Here is a 20,719-nt window from a genome sequence, read left to right as displayed (position 1 = left end):
GCGTATAATTGACATCAACTTAAATGGATTGTAGGAATAAAAACAAAAACTAACTCTATACATAGTGACCATAGAAATGTGACAGTTTGATGCTCTCGGCTAATGTGTCACTATATGATACGCAAAGGCACCTTCAAGTCCAGAGCAGGAGCTTTGTGGCCGGGCGCAGCATGTCACACGCCCAGGTGGAGATCGCCGGATGCGGCTTCCCAGGCTTGCAGCCACATGGTCTGGGCGTGCGGCGCAATTCGTACGGCTTGCATAAGATCAGCGTGGACGTGGACTCGCCTCTCTTCAGCGGCGCCCTCTCCAAAGCGCTCTCGTGGTCGGCCGAGAACATCCTCAGCCTGCCCGAGTCCCGAGCCGAAGAGGAAGAGGATGAGGAGAAACCCCGTGACGACAGCCCCCCTTGCAGCCCTCTTTCCGATGTTGCCGGCTCGCCCGGCGAGTCGGACGGTGAGCCGGCGCAGGGGAAAGGGCGGTGGGCGTCGTCTCGGGTGAACTTTGACCCGCGGTCGGAAGAGGAAAAGGAGGACGTGGAGACCAAAGCGGTGGCAACGTCTCCTGACGGCCGTTACCTCAAGTTCAACATCGAGATCGGGAGGGGTTCCTTCAAGACCGTCTACAAGGGCCTCGACACGGAGACCACGGTGGAGGTGGCCTGGTGCGAGCTTCAGGTATGATGTCCTTTTATGGTCAGCTTCCTGTCTTGCATCTACAACAGAGGTCATGGAGCGGTTTAAGCAAGTAAATTTTCTTGTGGACCGGCAACTTTGCAAACGATGTAAACATGCTTGAATTTGCATTTTCAAACTTATCGCAAAACATGTGGCCGAAAATGGACTTTTCCCATCTAAACGCGGGATAAACACATAATAGAATGACAGCAGACATATTCATCTGCTCAAAATATTTACATTCCACGCTTGTCTACATTTGCCTCATTAACACCGAGCGACGTACGTCGCTCATCTTCGGTTCAAAAAGTCAACTGGGCTGTCGTTGGAGAAGCGAACACGAATCACGCGGGTGCGTATCGCTCCTTGTCGACCTTGGAGCGGCTCCATGTCAAGTTTGGTCTTGGGTAATCTCTGTTGTCACTGACAACCGGGCGGGCTCTCCGCATGCCTTCAACACGCTTGTGTGTGTGTGTGATGTACACAAGTCAAGAGGAGCAGCTGCCTCTTTCCATGCTTTGGTGGCTCAATGCAGGATTTAAAGGTTTAACATCGACGGCGTCACTTCAGCCTTGGTAGCCGAATGAGCTTTCAGGGGTGGTGCCCTCAGCCACAGACGAAACCCCTGTGCCACTCACACACACGCGTGGGCGCCTGCACACACACACACACACACACACACACACACACACACACACACACACACACACACACACACACACACACACACACGGTCGTCATTTTGGTGGAGACGGTGGCGTTTATCACCTGGACAAAAAGGGCAACTGCCAGCCACTTAGCTGGGCTGCAAACCAGGAAAAGTACATTACGCTCCACTTAAACAGCAATCTGCTAAACCACACAGAGTTTTCATTATTCATTAAAAAGTGTGGCGGAGGTCAGGCAGTTTTTGCTGCCTGGCAGGCGCAACAGTAGATCCGGGGGGGGTGGGGGGGGGGGGTTGTCTCAGTCTAGTTTTTCCAAGGAGCCACTTATCGTCCGAATGCCAATCAAACAAAATTACCATGTGTCCTAAATGCCACAGGAGTGGCAAAGTTGTCTATTAGAAAGAAAAAAAAAAAGGTTGGTTCGAGTTTTTTTGTTTAATATCATGACAATAAGACATTTTTGCAACATGGAGTCATAATATGATATTAAAGTCAACGTTTAATGATCCCTCATAAAGCGTTCTCATCTCACCTCATGAGCTTCAAGGTGGTTGATATAGAGACAGCCCATTGTGCCTTGACCGCAGCATCTCTACCGGAAAACTCCAAGTCACGTGACCCTACACCCCACCCCCACCTGCCCCCACGCCCTGCATGGTACACCAGAGGTGCGTGTGTTGGTGGCTAAACAGGACCAAGGCCGTGTTGATGCAGCAGCAGGCGGCGGCGCGTCACTTGCAGGTCAGCTAGAACGACATGAGACGGCGAGCCGGGCAAAAAGTTGATTGGAAGTTGAAAAGGAGAAGCGCTCTGAAATGTCATCGGTGACGTCAGGGACCATTATAACATCTTGTTTTACGAATATGTTTGTTTAATTGTCATTAGCAACAAATTACCCAATTAAAAAAAAAAGAATCAATAAATACACTTTAATGAACTCTTGTTATTCAAGAAGGGTTATCAATATAAATGCTCAATGGGCCGGATTAAAAATTGCAGTGGGCTGTATGTGGCCCCCGAGCCATAATTTACCCACCCCCTGTCCTAGACGATTTATTTGTTGACAAGGAGCGTGGATGACGACGGGGAAAAAAGGGAAGCATTCATGAGATGAACGTCAGAGGTGCAGCAGTAGCAGTGAGCAACAAAAAAAAAAAAAATGAAAAAAAAAGCTGATTCAATGTTGACGGGACTGCACAGCAAATCAAGAATGCGGTACCTTTATCGGCGACGTCAACATCAGCAGGCTTGTCTCCGATTCTTTGCGCAGGCCAGCACTTTTGACTCGCTCGTTTGTTTTGGTTGCATGTACGCGGCATTGCCCTCCAAGATACGGCTGCTCTGCCTGATAACAGCGACGTCGCCATTGCAGCCGCACCGAAATCTGCCCCCCCCATAATGAATATGACATGAAGGCCCTCCCCCAGTTGAAAAATCTACATTCAAATGTTTCCTTGCTGATATCGACGAAGTGGGAATGTGATAGCACGGCCAAGAATCAGTTTGTGTGTGTTTTCCAATTTTTTTCCCGTCTCTGGATTGGCGCTGCGTTTACAGAGTTAGTTGAAATGCCTTCGCTGCCCGAGAGACGCCGAGTGGAAAGTTGGCTCGCTGAGTGACATTAAGGTCTTGTACATGCAGGCATTACTTACCGGCCTCACGCGGCCTTCTCTTTCCGCCGTGATGAATGTTTTCCACCTTCCAGGAAATATACCTGACCGCGAGTGCGGTGCTGTGGCTTGTATGCCTCATACACAGGTAGCGAGGAATAACGTCAAGGCCAAAGGTAAGCAGAGCTGCAATGCAAGCACAGATTGGAGTTAGTTTCTGATAAAAATGTAAATACTAATGTTCGGCTAACGTGGAGGGTGGGGGATATATTTGTGTTTGGTGATGTCGAGTGGCTACACGACATTCATTGACAAATGTGGCTTGGTCATGAAATGCTGCATTTAACGGTAACAGTGCAAAAATAAGTTTTAAAAAATGACATCTGAATTCTCTGCGAGCAAATATTTACGCTTCACACGACCACGAGCCCTGGAACAAGAAGCAATTGATCCTTACTGCTGCTTTAGCGTGAGCGCTTTGGGTCACGTTGCAATCAAAATCAGCAATGTGAATGCTGACCATGCACCACCTTTTTTTTTGGGGTGGGGGCTGGAGAAAAAGCCACTGATGGACCGAGCCAAGGTGTTTTCTTTACAGTGTTGACAGTGCGAGGCTGGTGGGGGGGGGTGTTCATGTACAGCGTGGCGGTCCTGCTTCCTAAACAAACCCCCGAGCAGGTCCGAGGGGGTAACCTCCGGTCATTCCTGCCATGAATTGGCCATTACCCATTTTGGAGAGCGCATGTTTTCTGCGTCAACACGACACCTTCATGTACTCCAGTCTTTTTTTAGGGGAGCGGATAGAACGCCCGCTCCTTTTTGGCTCTCATTGAGGCCCCCCTGGCATCAAACTTTCATGCGCACGAGTCACGTGACAGGTGGTCTTTGCATAGCAGCGCTTTGTAAACCAGATCCGTTCTGTGTACCTGATCCGTGTAGCTGAGTGTAACTGGATGCCGATGACACTCAATCCAGCCACACTCCTAATAAGAGCCGTCCATCCATTATCTAAACGGCTTTTCCTCATTTGGGTTGTGCTTGAGCTGGAGCCTATCGCAGCTCTTTGCTTGTCAGACAATTGTAGAGCGCGGATACACACAGTCTTCACTGAACACGCATGTTTTGGAATGTACAGTGAAGTCTGAGTGAGTACCTGGATATATATTTTTAAAAAAAGAGCTGTCTCTACACCTCCAAATTGCGAAATACTGTAAATTTATCTTTTCGGAGCATTTTTTCCCCCCATCAAAACGAATTAAAGAGCACACAATTGTCACATCAGCCCTCCGCCATGACGGACACCTGACCGTGTAGGTTGAGTCACTTGTGACCACCAGGACACGAGTGCCTCATAGCACCCCCCCCCCCCCCCCCCGCCCAGAGCCACTCGGAAATTTGTGATTCGATTGGCCTATTTCCTGTGCGCATATATTTTTTCCTCAAACTTCCTGTAACTTTCTAATCGCCTCACCGCTTGCCTGCCTCTCGTACACACCCACTCGCTCCACTTGCAAATCTCTCATTTCATTGGATAACACAATTGACCCGTGTTTTTACTGCAAGTGTTTACTTCCAACTAGAATCTAACTGGAACTGAACTTTCTCAATGCATCATACGCATGAGCGCACACACACGCACACGAACGCACATGTTAATTTCACATAAGTTACAATGGTCTCATTGTTTCCCGGTAAAGTCCCTCCGCTACACTTCTACAAATTTAATCATCCTTAAGCGACATTTTAGTGTACAAACTAACAAATAAATGTGTGTCTTGTCATCTCTTGCACGTGAGGCGGGCAAGTTTTACAGGTCAGTAGGAGTCGGTGGATGGCAGCTCAGGGGCGGTAAGGCTTAAGTGCAGTTTATAGACTCGTCTTGAGTGACAGGAAACACCAGCCGGGTTCAGGCCAGTTAAGAATAACTGAGTAAATAGGCTAATCTGGGGCCTCTGGGACACAGTGATGCAACACTTCCTGAGATGCGCCACATCCAGTGCAGTCCACATCGGTACTTGTTCGTGTCCTCTTATGTCGTGATTAGGGATGGCACTACTTTTCCTTGGTCGCTTCATTGGGAAAAAAATTAAGGACGGATTTGTGATCAAGCATTTTTTTTTAGCTTCATTTAGACAAAAGCTGTGCTTTGATGCCATCTTGGGGCATCGTGGTGCCAAAGAACTATGTCGAAGTGAAATGAGGCGCTTAATTTGAGACGGGTAGTGCCGTGCGGCCATCTTGTTGCTTCAATAGGCATTGATGAGAGCAATTTCGGTCATTTTCGCGGAGCCACGTGAGCAATGCTAATTTTGTTGTTGTGCCGTAGGTGAAGCTTGTCCCAAACTTTACAGGGTGGTGGATGGCGAGTACGTGACCTGTTCTCTGGAGACCAAATGTTCACCCAACCCATTTGCACGTCAGATTCGGCTTGGAAGCTGTACACTGGCGCCTCAGTTCTCAGCCGCAAACGCACCTCAATGGCGGCACTGTATGCGCGTGTCAATACAAAGTGTGTGTCGGTCAGCCTCGGACCTGCCAGGTTACCGCCTCTTTGTCTTTGACCTTAATCCAACATTTGCAGGGAACATTGGGCTGGGTGATTTGACCTTCAAATACAATCTAGATTCATTTCAGATTTTAATTGATTTTGTACACTGGGCTGATAAGAAAACCAAACGATGGCGTTATTCCGAACAAGTTTTGCATTTTTTTCCTGCACACTGGGGATGTGCTTTAATTCTTTAATACTGTTTTTAAAAATAAATCTTTATTTATTTATAGAAAATCTGACAATAAGTGTTTTGCCTTGAAAAATATCCATTCTGTCAAAAGAGATACGAGTGATTTGACATCGTTGTTTGAGATTTAAGCCATCCGTCATTTCACTTTTCTTTTTTTAACATGCAGGCAAAAATGTTTGATGCGCTGCTATAAACAAGCCTTCAAAAAAGTGGCTTCTCCTAATTGTTTATTGTCACTCCCAGTTGAAATGTACAGTCAATCTAAAGTCATGTACATCAGTGGACTATTTTTTTCCTCCTTAACAAGCAAGTAAACAATGCGATGAAGCATAATCTCCTTGGCCAAGGTAATAAAGTGATCCACTAAATCTACTAAGCCTCACTAGAGGCAACATTAAAGTCTCAGTGACTGGAAGTCTCCCCCCCCCCCCCGCCTACTTTCTGGCCCACCGCTGGAAGTGTTTGCTGCTGTTTTCGTGCAGCGGTTGTCACAATAGGGGCGCTGACAGGGAGTCGGGGGGGTTGTCTCTCAACCAGCCTAATGCTTCCGCCGTTCCACGCCGCTTATGTAACAGCGCCCGTGTGGCACCTAGCAGTCCCCCGAGGGGTCCCCATCAACCCCTAAGACCCCCACCCCCCCTGCTTAATCAACACTGCTCTCTCCCGCTAACATGCAGCTGCAGGTGATGATGGAAAAGCTGAGACACATTTATTCATGGCAATATGCTCGCTGGATGTTTGTTTTCCTGTGCGTTATGCAGCACACACTCCAGGTCTGGTTGTGCGCAGACAAGTGGGGGAGGTCGGTGTGTACATGTGGTCCATCTGTTATATAATAATACATAACATAGATTATATATAATATAAATAATATTTTTGCTGACATTAATTTTTTCGTTTTAATGACCAATATATTTATTTTTATTTTAATTTCAAATACAAAAAAAACGTGTGGATAATTTTTTCAATTTTTTTAGTAGCACTAATATAATCATTTATATAATTTTTCTAAATACTATATTATATACAGCCTAATCAATATTTTGTATTTATGTAATGCGCAATAAATTGGTTTAATGAAAAAAAATCACATTTTGGACACACACACACACACACACGCACACGCACACGCACACACACACAAGTCTTTTTTGGACATTATCACACAGTTGTGTGCCAACGAGTGACTGCGTGTGTGTTGTTGTGCGGCCAAATGTGTCATGGAAAAGTTGGACAGGAGCCTCGCACGTTCCTCTCCAGACCATTCCTTCTTTGGCCAAAGCTAGAACTCTGTTGTTCGCCAATAAAAGTCTTGCCAGACATTAGACCAGTCCCGCCTCAAAACAAGCACACGATTGCAATGTTCCACAGACATTCCCTCAGAATTGTAAATGCAAATGGTAGTTGCTGTTGCAATGATGGCGGCTGGGGGTGACTGTTTGAAGGCTTGTTTGACATCAGGAGAAAAACAAATCCAAGAAAAGAAAAAAAAAAGAAGCAAAAATAAAATCCCAGAAAGGAAATAAAAGAAGCTAAGGTCATTTTTAATCATTGTCATTTGCTGTCTGTATTAGCAAATGGGGAAAATAATAAGTTGAAATGGGGTTTTTGTGATGGAAAAAAAAAAAGATTTGATTTTAACTCGCCTAGTAATGGTAGTAGTAGATGACATATACTGTATATAATATGAGCTGGATTTGTTCTCAGCCAAATTGTAAACTAATTTTTTTCCCCCCTCTCCTCTCTCGGCTTTTCCTCCAGTGTCTCATTTATGTGGGCTTTTTTTCTGGTGGTGAAGATTATTTTTCCACACTTGTGGTCCATAGTGGAAAGTCACCCCGGCGAGACTTTTCCAACAAATCCTTCCATTTTGTGTATTCTGTAGGTTTGCACTCCTGTGTGTAAAGTCAAGCTTGAGTTAAAAAAAAAAAGAAAATCCGGCTTTTGGGACATGCACACTCAGCCCCAAAAAGTGTCACGATCTGAACTTCGGCACTCATCTGGGGCGGGCATATGGCCGTAAAAGAAAATGTCAGATTGGTTTCCCCAAAAATCAGATTTGAATGCTGAAGAAAGTCACTATTCAAAACAAGGTTTGCTCCTTGTGTTTTTTGCCTTTTGGAATTTGGTTTTCTTTTCCTTCTCGTGGCAAAAAAAAAGTTTGAAACTATTTTTTTCCCGGAGCTATAACTAAATGTTAATCTATACTTTGATAAATGCAATGTCTTGTTTTTGCGCAAACATTTAAATTAACATTCTGACGTACCTTGGCTGTTCTGTTGTCGACGAGTCTCTCCTGCTTTTTATTCCCCCCTCATGGTGCTTTGAACTCTGAAATCTCAGTCCTGATAAAATACATTCAAATTAACTGATAAAATTGATTAATCACCCAGCCCGACACTCAACCGGCTCGCCCATGTCGTGCTTTAAAGAGGACTAATTAAATTAAGTTAGAAGTTCTAAACACGCCATTGCTCAACAACAACCTGTGTGGGTGAGTTTGTGTGTGTGTGTCTTACGACTGTACGTGTCGGCTACAATCTCCCGCCTGTAAGCTGATTTTTATCTCTCAGCGCTGCCCCCCTCAGCTCCAAAGAGGCCCCCCTGACATTTGAGAGACTCACAGATAGGTAGTGGGGTGGGAGAGGGGTTGGCAGGTTTGGTTTGTGGGTATCCTCAACTCAATTCCAAACGCAAACACACACACTATGCCCCCTCCCCGCCCCCGTGCCCCTCCCTAGAATTCATCCTGAATGCGTGATTCATGGCGGCAAAGTCTCCCGAGATGTTTCCGCTAAGCTCCTAAATTGCTCCTTTCAGGGAACACGGAGGAAGCACAAGAAATGTCTTTGTCCGTGTGGCGTCATTGCAGTGTTGAAGTGCTTATATGGATTGGTGGTGACGGGACTCAAAACCTGTAATGCCCCCGTCCCGACTCCCTGTTTTTTTGGGGGGAGAACCATTGCGATTACGCAACCAGGGGTGGACGAGCTTGTGGTCTCCACGACTGCTGCTAATTAACTTAAGTAACAGCCATTTTATCAAACCACTGTTTGTACGAGTTATGTAATCATATGCGGCGCCGCCCCCCCCCTCGGCGCTCCTTAAACATGTTGACGCTGTGGTTTAACTGCTGCGCTACTGCCTTTCATGTTCGTTTTTCAATCTGGCGTTGTTTAATGATGTTGTAAGCCTTGTAGCTTAATTTACCAAGATTTGACGACCAAGAGGTATCGATCATCCACTTACCTTGATTGTGCTTCTGTGCTTTACCGTGACCTGGATGACGGAGAATCTACACAGACAAAGGAAGGGAAAAAAAATGTTAGCATGCACATGACTTTTTTTTTTATAACAGTAAATTAAGCTACGATGTCTTTTCTGCTCATAAAATGTTATCCTACTAAGTCCTGCCTAATAATAACGCCCGTAATGTGCGCAGACTCGTAAGCTGACCAAGGCGGAGCGGCAGCGCTTCAGCGAGGAGGTGGAGATGCTGAAGGGCCTCCAGCATCCCAACATCGTGCGCTTTCACGACTCGTGGAAGTCGACGGTGAAGGGCCACAAGTGCATCATCCTGGTGACCGAGCTCATGACATCCGGCACGCTCAAGACGTGAGTCCCAACCCACCTCATTGGGATTGGGATGGAAAAACAGCAAGGCAGCTTCAATGATATGCCCTTTACCGTTTTTTTTTTTTCTCGTTAGCTATCTGAAAAGGTTCAAGGAGATGAAGCCGAAGCTGCTGCAACGCTGGAGCCGTCAAATCCTGAAGGGGCTCCATTTCCTGCACACGCGCACGCCGCCCATCATCCACCGAGACCTCAAGTGCGACAACATATTTATCACCGGGCCCACCGGCTCCGTCAAGATCGGCGACCTCGGACTGGCCACGCTCAAGAGCGCCTCTTTTGCCAAAAGTGTGATCGGTGAGCTCGCAACCGAGTTAAGATGTTTATGCCATTCGGCTCACTAACTAAATAACTAACTCCGGACATGGCCGACAAACTTTAGCTTTTAGCGTAAACCTGCATCCTAAATAATGGTTCTCAATCCCTCGCAAAACTGGATTGGGAAGACCACCTTGCGGATGATGTGGCCAGCCTGAAAATCAATCGAGTTTCTGTTCTCGTTTTCACGTCGCCGACCATCACGTTGACAGGAACGCCCGAGTTCATGGCCCCCGAGATGTACGAGGAGAAATACGACGAGGCGGTGGACGTCTACGCTTTCGGCATGTGCATCCTGGAAATGGCCACCTCCGAGTATCCCTACTCTGAATGTCAAAATGCTGCACAGATTTACCGCAAAGTCACTAGCGTGAGTAATGGAACCCGCTTCATGCATCTCATGTCTTTAGCGATTGTTAACTTGCTCAGTAACTCAGTTACAGCTAAAACAAAACAAACAAAAACATTGGACTAGTGACGTGAAATATCTGCGTGTACATTGGCGCCGACGAAACGACGGGCGGGAATGATGTGTTTTGGAAAATCCTGTCTCCGTTCGCCGATGCTGCGAGGCACCCGTGTGCGGTTACATCACATATGCAAAGTTAGAACATGTCAAGTGGATACTGTCGGTATGCGGTTTGTAAGCCGGAAGCGCTGCAATGTCGGCGCGTTTTTTTTTCCCCCCGCACACGTCGTAATGTTATATTGCGCACCTCATAAACGAATGCCGGCGTGCTACGGGGAGAGCAAACGGCGCAAACGTGACACCAGCTGTGAGGGCGGGTGCCGACCAACTGGCCCCTACCGGCCACATTAATAGGAACACCTGGACAAGCTAATTTGGCCAGCGTGTGACATACTGGCCCGTGCCGTGCTTGAAACTGGCCCACAATTGTATTTTTGTTTGTAAATAATACAAATATACCCCACAAACCAACTTCTTAGCTCCTCTCCCAACAAGCGGATGGAATCCCGTCGCGCGACGTGTCAGATAACAACACGCGTAAAGCCGAGTTTGCGTCGTGTTTTGACTTCACCTCGGCCTGCTGCTGCTCTGCGGGCCCGCCGATCTTTTTGACCTCGTCTCCCCCCTCCCCGCTCATCTGCGCTTCAGACGGCTGCGCTCATCGAGCCGCATTCTCCTGATAACGCTCAGAGGTTCCAAATTCCCAAAACGTGCTCGTTAGGATCATTTAAGACTCTACATTGTCCCTAAGTGTGAATGTGAGCGGGAATAGTTGTGCCCACTGTTTGGCTTTCGTATCACAAATGCTGTGACCTTGTCCTGTCCTTGACTATGTGTGTGTTTCTGTCTGCCTCAGGGCATAAAACCCGACAGCTTCTACAACGTGAAAGTGCCGGAGCTCAAAGAGATCATCGAAGGCTGCATTCGCATGAACAATGATGAAAGGTGAAGTCGTCCTCCCTGCCTCGTGACCTCCCACGCGATCTCTTTCTAAAACCAACGCCGCCACAGGTATACCATCCAGGATCTGCTGGAGCACCCCTTCTTCCAGGAGAACCACGGCGTGCACGTGGAGCTTGCCGAGGAGGACGACGCGCTCAAGTCTGGCCTGAAGCTGTGGCTGCGCATGGACGACACCAAGAAGCTCCACGGAAAGTACAAGGACAACAACGCCATCGAGTTCCTCTTTGAACTGTACAAAGACGTCCCCGAAGAGGTGGCGCAGGAGATGGTGAGGAGCGCCAACGTTCCGTTGCTAGGTGGTTATCGACTGTCACAGTACAACATGTTTCGTTGTTTGTTGTGACAGCTAATTTGAAACCTGACAGGCGTGAAGATAACACCCAATGTCGCGCAAGGGCAGAGCGCGTTTTTTTTTCACTGGAAGGAAATGTGAGTCGGAAGGAGCCCTTTTTATAAAACCGTGACCGTAAAGGTGACTTTTAATGAAAAGCGTTGGCTTTTCATCGAGATCAAATTTGAAATGACAGGCGGATGTCGTAATGCGACCCGGCTGTTGAGGGACGGCTTTGGACTCGATGTCCCGCTCGGCTTCGAGCCAGCTGCCAAAACGCCGCTCGGTGGGACGACGGCTTTTTTTTTTTTTTAAAGGGTTTTGCCTGCTCCTTATGTCATTTTCACGAAAGCTCGAACATCGTTTTACAGATCTGTGGTTGTAACTTGGCTCCATACAGAGTAAAGTTTATCTCGTGAACACATTGAACCGTTCACTGTTACGCCTTGACCACGTGCGCGTCTGTCCGTGTGCTTGTTACGCAGGTGGTGCTGGGCTTCGTGTTCGAGGCCGACTTCAAGCCGGTGGCAAAAGCCATCCGGGACCGCGTGACGGCCATCAAGCGCCAACGGGAAAAGCTGAGGCGGCAGGCCGAGGAGCAGAGGCCGCGTTCGTCCTCCCCGCGAGTCGGCGAATCCCCCTCGCCGCCGGCGCCCTTGCCTTCCCCCCTCCTGTCCCCCGTCACCAGCTCGGCCGACTCCGGCGTCAGCTCCGGCTTCCCCGCAGAGACGGAAGAGCCCGAGGCCGACCAGCCCTTTCACATCCGCCACAACAGCCTCTCCTCGGCTAATTGTGCGTCTGCTTTCCATAATACGCCTCGCTTGTTAAAAGTGCAGCATGCATGTATAATCGACAGCTTGTGACTGACACGCAGAGCCGCGTGGGAGGCGTGAAGAACACAATATTTAGCCTGTTTAAAAAAAATGCATACAAATATTCGATCAGACTGAGAACGTCAATCTCGGGGTCATCAAGTCTGACATGTGCATCTGTGTGCGCACGTCACATGCTAAACCCTCTGCGTGTTTTGTTGGGACAGCTGACTGCGAGACGGACTGCGACCTGAGCTCCCCCGGCCTTCAAGACCCCCTGGAGGCCACACCCCCCACCTCCTACGCCCACTCCCCGACCACAAACGGCCTGCCCATCCTGGCACTTCGTTTCCCTTCGGTGAGTAGGCCGAATCCCGAATCAGACGCAACCCTAAAATTCAGTTAAAAAGATAAGGCACACTTTTGATTGACATGTTATCATAAAGGTAATATTCCTCAGGAAAAAAAATCTGTAAATATTATAGTTATTTTAATTCTTTTTCAAATGAGTTTATTCTTGTTGTTTTTAAATAATGGGTGGCTGAAGTCATTCTGCATTTTATCTTCAGAGCATTGCCGTATCCAACAAAATGGAAAGCGTCAAGCCAGGATCTCCGAATGGCTTCAACTCTCCTGGGGACAGGTACGCAACTCCTGTTCCTCGTGCACAAAAAGGCAGAGGAGGCAGTAAAGACAACCCCCGGGGGGCTTGCTTTAAATGCGGAGGGATTTTGTGGGAGCTTTGTTCTCTGCGCGACAGCCCCAGAGTGAACATGCAGATTGTTTCTGCATGTTGTGGAAACATGCGAAACGGCCCCTTAGCTGGAGACTACTGTTGTCATTTTTTGTTGTTTTTAATTCGATGCTCTACTGCTTGGAAACGTCGCTAAGTGGGCAAGCCTGACTGCTTTTGTAGCGAGCTGGTAGCTTCTCTCGGCCATGTTCGTGCAAGCAATTTAAGTCAGCTCGCAATGATGCATAAATATTGGATTTCACCCTTTCATGCGCCCTGTAACCTGATAACATGATAAGCTGTCCACTGAAGTAACCGCTGTCCCTGAAAGGGTTCATTAAATTCACTTTGGTTCAGTCCTTTGCTATTTCACAGATCGTCAATGTTGAGGTTGAATATTCCAAAAGTAAATACTTCCCACGGCATTGAGGGTCATTCGTGGTAGTTACGTTTAATTGCCGTAAAAAAATCTGAAAAAAATCCCTCCCACCCTCTAAGAAGTAACATTTTGAGAACGCCTGTCCTGCATGGAGGAAAAAAATGTAATGCTTGTAACGTGAAAGCGGTTGTAAGAAGTTTCTTGCCAAGCCCGTAAATGTTTGAGCAGCCTGCAACGCAATTAGCTTCGGCGAAGGCTATTTAAAAAAATAAAATAAATGTACACGGAATGTTCTCCACGCTTCTCTGAAACCTCAAACGTGTTTATCGTATTTACTCAACACACACGCCGGAGAGACCAAATCCTCACGAGTACGCATTTGCTTGTTTAGACTTGAGCATCACATGCTAGCGACGATTATTCACGAGGATCTTGGACAAAAAAGTAGAACAGGTCTGCATGTCCACCTCTGTGCTTTCTGTTTGTTCTTTTGCCGCAAAATAAGAGCGTGAATAGGACGAGATCCTTCTAGATACCTGAGGGGCACATCGTGACTTAAGATTTTTCGTGCGTGCGACGCCGTCAGCATCCATCTTCACTTTGTTTTCCCTTTGGAACAATCTCTTAAAAAATAAAAATGACAAAATTTACCGGTAATATGTTTGAATCCAACAATGACCACCCTAAATGCCAAGTCCCCATTGTTTCCCCCCCCCCCCCCCCCTCCTTTACAGCTACGCCTCTGACGTGACCTCGGGCCTGAGCGACGGTTACGAGGGCGTGCCGGAGAAAAGCGAGAAAACGGTGGCCAGGCGGACCGCCGCCAAGCTTTTCAGGAGGCGGGTACGCTCCAGGCTGCGCATCACCGGGGTACGATGATGTCACATTTTGCTGAGTAGTTTTGGACAATTAGCAATTTAGCCTCATCACAAATCGCATGTGTTAACCCCCCCGCCCCACTCCGCTGCAGCTATCTGACAAAGTCGACCGGGTGGTGGAGTGTCAGCTGCAGACACACAACGACAAGATGGTGACTTTCAAGTTCGACCTGGACGGAGACAACCCAGATGACATTGCCGCCGTCATGGTGGGTGACAGGCATTGCCACCCACGTAATTCAATTCCCGATTTGTAACACTCAAAAATCACGCTTAATGCACCCTACACCCGATTGAACCTTGAAAAGAAATCCCCCGCTTATCGTATCTCGGCTCTTTACGCGACTGATTGATTTGTACCTCACAAAATGAGTGAGCGTTGATGGTATCTTGGCACGGAATGAAAGCCTGCTGACAGCTAATCCGTCAGCGAGTGTGTGCGGCACACTGCCGTTACTCAGTGGGAGAGATTTTCTCCCCACCCGGGAAGGAGTAATGAGCCAGGAGGAGGAGTACAATTGACGGCTGGACGCAGAAATAGAACGTCCTGTCCACTTTGCGGTCACAGTACATTTACTCACGCTCTGCACTTAATGATCCATTTGTATGTACTATAAATACAAATGAAGTACTTTTACAAGGGAGAAGCTGGGACTTTGGCGATACATGTCAACATCTGAGTGCAACTAAAATGCTACCAAAACAACGCTTGACAGGGAGGTGAATGAGGATGAACATGGCCAACTGCCAAAACAAATCCCATGCATATTACTGTACTTGCATCGGGAGTAAAGCATATTTACAAAAGCCGCAAAGTTTTCTTGCTTAACATTTAGAATGAACCTTTTACACAGAACCCACGTCGGAAATGCCTCTAATTGCTGTACTTGGATGAAGGGCCATCCAACTTTTAGTGGCGAAAGCGTATATTTTAGAGCACAAACAGTATTTGGACGTCGCAGGTGCACAACGAGTTCATCCTGCCGTCGGAGAAGGAGGGCTTCATCTACCGAATGGGCGATATCATCAAGCGGGCGGAGGCGCTCATGACCAAAGAGCAGCCGGTGCACCCCTGTGAGCAGCGTCCTCCTCAGCCTGCCTTCCACAACGAAGCCAACCCGCTCTCTTCCTCGCAGGTCAGCGACAGCGTGTACTTCAAATGGCCGCCCGCTCTGTCTGAAAACGGGACGTTTCGGTTTCTACGCTTCCTCATCGCATAGTCATGATGTCACGGCGTCAGAAGCTCGTTTGTGCGAGCGAGGGTTAGGCGTTCCAGGTATCTGCTTTGTGGTAGATTTGCGTCTGAGGTCAGATTCTATTTGGAGACTTTTGGGAAGATAAAATCCCAAAAGGGAGCCGGACAAACTCACGGGGCCTCGGGATGCAAATAGACACAGACTACAAGAGTTCCTGTGTGATTCAACGTCAAAAAATATTGCCGTTAATCAGTGACGAAGCATCCACATTTACTGTTAATGTAGGAGTGCATACAGTAACTAAGAAGTCGTTAGTTCACGCCCAGGTTCTCTTTCTTTTTATTTTTGCAGCCGGATCTGTACAGTCAGAGCTTCCCACGAACTCACTTCTCCTCCCTACCCGGTAAATCAGCGATTCATGTTTTCTGTGCGACATATTAATGATGTCATCATGTCTCGTGTCACACTCGGGTGTTTTTGTGTGCGCCTCAGACTTCGCTGTGGCTAAACCGCGCGCTGAAGAAGGCGCCTCACCTCCGTGCGCCGACGGCGACGCCTTCGCCCCAAACGCGACTTCGCCCGGGCGACCGCTCGTCCGCTCGCAGTCGTTCCACAACGCGCCAGGTGAATGTCGAGAGTCCGCCGCCTCGGGGCCCTGCGCAAACACAAAAAGGAACGTTTTCAGGGCAAGTGCAAATGAGGAGCAAAACGAGTTCCAGAAAGCACACATGGGATACATTTGCACTCGCATCGCAGTCACGATGGTGACGGAGTTGCAATAAACAAGGAACAAAACATCTTTGTCAAACGAATGAGGAATGTACGCCCCACACGAAGGCCGAGGAAAGACTGCGCGTAGATTGATTGCACATGTTTGTCTTCCAGGCTCTCCTCTCGCTTACCACCACACCGCCTCCCTCCTGCCCCACTGCCACGTGCCCTACATGGGCAACTTCCCGTTCCAGTACAACGCCAGGCCGGCTTCCCCTAAACCGAGGGCCGCGGCGGTCGGCGGCCTTCACCCCCCCCTCGCCCGCGCGTCCAGTAGCCCCACTTTTCCATCCGTCCCTTCCCCGGCACCGCCAGGCTCCCCGAACCTCCTGAATGACAGAGAGAGCCCATCCGGGGCGTCGCCCGCCCCCCCGTATCCCTGTATGTGGCACCCGCAGAGCCAGCCGCTGTTCTCGCTGGCCAACGTCATCTCCATGGCGATGAGCATGGCGCAGTCGTTTGTCCCTCCAGCCCAGCAGGGAATGCCCTCCTACGGGGACTTCCACCCACAGTCGGCGTTCCAGTACCCCCCTCGCTACCAGACCCCCACAATGGAGGTGCCGTACCCCACAAACGTCTACCCGAGCTCCGGGAACACCCCACCGATGGATATATTCCCTCAATGTTGGCACGACACGTCCCCTGCTACCCCGCCAAACACGCCACTGCAACAGGCCGGACCTCCCGCTTCACCCGGACCCCCTCAGGAGGACCACGGACCTTTCCTGGGCCAGGTTCCGGTCCTATCTCAAGTGCCCAGTTCGAACTCGTTGTCGGATCTGTCACCCTCGCCGACAGACAGTCCGGAGAGCACCGTGAGTCTCAATTAGCCAAGCAATCGCTTTTATTGCAATTATATTAATAACACTGAAGCTGGCATCAGCTCGAGGATTTGCAGACCTCAACCAAGGCGATGTGATAATCTTTAACAAGAAACTCATTATGATTTTTCACTCCTGTCTAGTTATCTTCCATCAGCACTCTGTCCGAACTGAACGCCGGAAGCCTGACGGCCCAAAAAGTGTCGCCATTGAGCCCCTCGGGTAAGAAATTGTTCAAATCGTCATCATTTGAATGTAAAATGAGACGCTTGTTTGCAGGGCAAACAAAAAAAATAAAAAGCACACGTGTTTGTTTATGCACACACAGTGGCCATTGTTTACCTTGTTCTCCCTCTAAATACGCGCCGCTTTTGCTTTTTGACCCGTTTCCTCCTCCTCGCTGACACCATCGCCGATTGCCCCGGGAGCCGTTGCGTAATCTCTGGTGCGGTAGCAAAATGTTCCGTCCCGTGTGGGAGTCGGTGCCACTGCGGCCCCTGCCCACCGGTGGCGACCAATGGGCGCTCAGACGTGCTCATTTACAGGCGCCCCCCCCCCCCCCCACACCTGTCTGTCTTTCTAGACTCTAAACAAAGTCCCTCTGTTTGCATGCGCCCAACCTAAACCCTCACCGTGTGGTTTACTGCTACAAGGACGTCTCGCAGACAGACTGAGGCCGTTCGGCCTTAATTCCACTCTTAAGAACAGGAGAGTACCAGGAATGATAACCGCAGAACTCCATACACTAAACGTAATTAAATTACATGCAAACACAAATGTTTCCAACGTCACTTGCTTGTAGCTGAAAGCATTACTGATTATGCGACCGTGTAAACAATTTAATTTGACCCAGCAGGTAAACCTAACATCACAAGTATTTAGCCTAAAGAAATTAGTTGTTGAAGAACAATGATTAGCTAGTCAGTCATCTATCCGCTGGTGTTTGATTGGTCCCTTGTGATCAAACACTCGACTGATTCGATTAGAAACCGGTCATTGTTGATTAGCCGCGCACGATCACATCAACAGCCTCCCCACATGTTCCTACTCATGGACTGTGAGAGAAGCGAGAAACCGAAAGAGGAGGCAATTATGAAGACCTTTTCCTTTTCGCGCTCAGGAGGTCCGGCCGCTCCTGTCACGGTGGGCCGTTTCCATGTGTCGCCCAGCGCCGACGAGCCGGTGGTTGCCTCGCTGCCGCGAGGGGACACAAGCAGCGCAGAAGAAGGGCACGGCCAACCCGAGAAAGGCCTGGGTGCCTCCATCCCCATGACGGAGGAGGAAGAGGAGGAGGAGGTGGCGGCGGAGGAGCGCCCAAGGGTGAGGAGACGTGGGCGGAGGCGGGCGCACAGCCTCAGCCTGATAGGCACGTCCGCGGACAGCGGGCTGTCGGTGACGACGCCCGAGGCAGAAGGCCGGTTATGGGACGGCGCGGCCGGCAGCCCGCAGTACGGCAACGCACTTCACCACCTGTGGACCATGACCTACAGTCACAACGCTTCCTACATGAGCAGCGACGACTCGGACAGCGACGACGACAAAGACATGCTGGATGAGCTCCAGGAGCTCCGAGAGAAGTGAGTGACTATTGGAGTTCCAGATCGGGCACTGAAATCGTGTGATAATTTGTCACTTTGGATCACTGCCCCAGCTGGCTCCTATGAACTTGGACTGTACTGCACGTTTATCCAGACGTGCGCCACTATTTGAGCTTGAAGTCACGTATTAACGTGCATTCCTGTGGTTACAGACATCTGTCGGAAGTTCAGGAACTTCAAGCAGCTCAGAAGAGGGAGATCGAGGTTTTGTATGAGAAGATGGGCAAAGTCCCCCCACCGGGCATCGTTTCCCCGGCTGCTATGTTGTCCAGCCGTCAACGTCGCTTGTCCAAGGGTGCGGGGGGCTTGCCGCCATCACGCCGGAACAGCCTCCAGCGCTTGGACATGCAGCCCATCCAAGGTGACGTCACGTCGGACAAGTGGTTGCTATGATACACTTCAAGGCCACTATGGAGCTTCTTGCATTTTATCGAGTAGGATTGGTCGGTGAATCAATTTTATAGATTAATTACGAATAAACAAATAAATGGCTTCTTGGGGGAGGCTGGACTGGATTCTTGGCATTTCCATTCATTTCAAGGAGGACAGAAAAAATATGTCCATTCATTTTAAGGCCACATTACCCAAGCCCTAGGTTGTGATGTGTTTCAATTAATTTCTAACTTGTGACATTTCAGGGATCATCAGAAGAAACTCTTTGGGAGGAAGCAGCAGCAGCTCACAGGACAAACACAGCAAAGGCGTCACCTTCGCCTAAGACATTAGCAGAATGGTGAGAGCCTGTGTGCTGGTGCACTTCCCCTTCCTGATTGCTTGGTTTACGATCTCACTTGCATCTCGTTCCCAGTAAGAACGAGCGGTTGTTGAATAATCCGGACTACCTCATCTGACGGCATCCTCAAGTTGAAGGTTGGGGTTTGAAAGAAAATGACATTGAACGACATGCCGCAGCCCATCCTCCAAAATGTTCAGGAGTTTGATTTGACACATTTTGGGAATAACAAGTCATACCTGCTCAGTGAAGTGGACACGAGTTGATTCCATGCTTTCGGCGCCTTCCAATTGCATTGTACATGTTGTGTTTTGTTCTTTTTTTTCTTCCCAATCTCGTTTTGACGCCAGCCATCCTATGACAGGCAGAGAAGAGAACCCATGAGATGGCTGAAGACAAACCATTGAAACGCACATTAACCTCCGCCAAGGAGCGAATAATCAATTTTAAATGTCCTTTTAGAATATCATAAATGTAACAAAAGTGCATTTTCATTGCGTTTTTATGAGGGAAAAAATTTGAGACTCACTGAAATTCAAAACCTGGCTATCCATTGTGTTATACAGAGATGAAAATGATGATTGAGAAAATAGACCTCAAACCTTAATTGTCGGGGTGGGGTAGTGTACCCGCAAAACCTCAGGGAATTGGAGGGGGGGTCCCAACATGGATAATAATGTGCTAAAATACACCAAACAGATATAAGGCACATTAACCGAGGTAAACGAGGCACGAATGACAATTTAGCTACCGCCAGTTAATGCTAATTAGCTAATGCTAACGCTAGCGCAGGTCCATCGGCAGTAACAACAGGAATTAAACTCAACCAATAAATAAACACGACACATGAAATGATAATGCCACTTACCTTTCATGGACGCACAATGGAGAAGGCCCAAAACTCTTGTTTTCAAACACCAAAACCATCGCCGGATCTTAAATCTCTTAATGGCGCCCCACTCTAATTGTCAAACAGCGGGTCACTCTCCCTCTTCCTTTTCCGTTTCGCTCGACCGCAACGATATGAACCAAAAAAATATCAGCGAATGGTCATTGGTCCGAAAAAGTCGGAAATCTGGCAAATTGTCATCCACGGTTATTTTTGCGTTTAATTGGGTCATTCCCACAAGTAAAACTGGACTGGAGCAGCTCAATCTCGGTCGTGATACTGAGCTAAATCAGGATTAAAATGATTTTAATTAAATACAAAGATCCTATTGAAATAATTCATGAGTGATCACACGTTAAAATTGCCTGAACTTAATTATGAATTCAGTGAAATACAAAAAAAAAATCTTTATTTCTTTCGCTGATTGTTTTCTAATCTGTTTATCGTCACGAGTCGCAGTCGTGCTGGAGCCTATCCCAACTGTCTTCGGGTATGCATG

At 48.4% G+C, this 20,719-nt stretch overlaps 1 protein-coding gene across 1 annotated transcript; it reads left to right on the top strand.

Annotated features, from left to right (window-relative positions):
* Positions 1-170: 170 nt before the first annotated feature.
* On the top strand, positions 171-19,582 carry wnk4a (WNK lysine deficient protein kinase 4a). Its single transcript, XM_086099502.1, has 20 exons — positions 171-677; positions 9,139-9,311; positions 9,406-9,626; positions 9,860-10,017; positions 10,973-11,061; positions 11,128-11,347; positions 11,896-12,202; positions 12,450-12,580; positions 12,792-12,865; positions 14,069-14,204; positions 14,305-14,421; positions 15,175-15,348; positions 15,760-15,811; positions 15,901-16,032; positions 16,294-16,994; positions 17,144-17,222; positions 18,121-18,577; positions 18,751-18,959; positions 19,237-19,331; positions 19,407-19,582. The coding sequence occupies exons 1-19, from the start codon at positions 171-173 to the stop codon at positions 19,314-19,316; spliced, it is 4,017 nt and encodes a 1,338-aa protein (XP_085955628.1). The 3' UTR covers positions 19,317-19,331; positions 19,407-19,582.
* The last annotated feature ends 1,137 nt before the right edge of the window (positions 19,583-20,719 follow it).

This window comes from Hippocampus guttulatus, chromosome 19 (assembly GCF_054856545.1).
Source record: "Hippocampus guttulatus isolate MCC_2025c chromosome 19, RoL_Hgut_1.0, whole genome shotgun sequence".
Lineage (NCBI taxonomy): Eukaryota > Metazoa > Chordata > Actinopteri > Syngnathiformes > Syngnathidae > Hippocampus > Hippocampus guttulatus.
The sequence above is the reverse complement of the archived record's forward strand: the minus strand, read 5'-3'. Positions and strand labels throughout refer to the sequence as shown.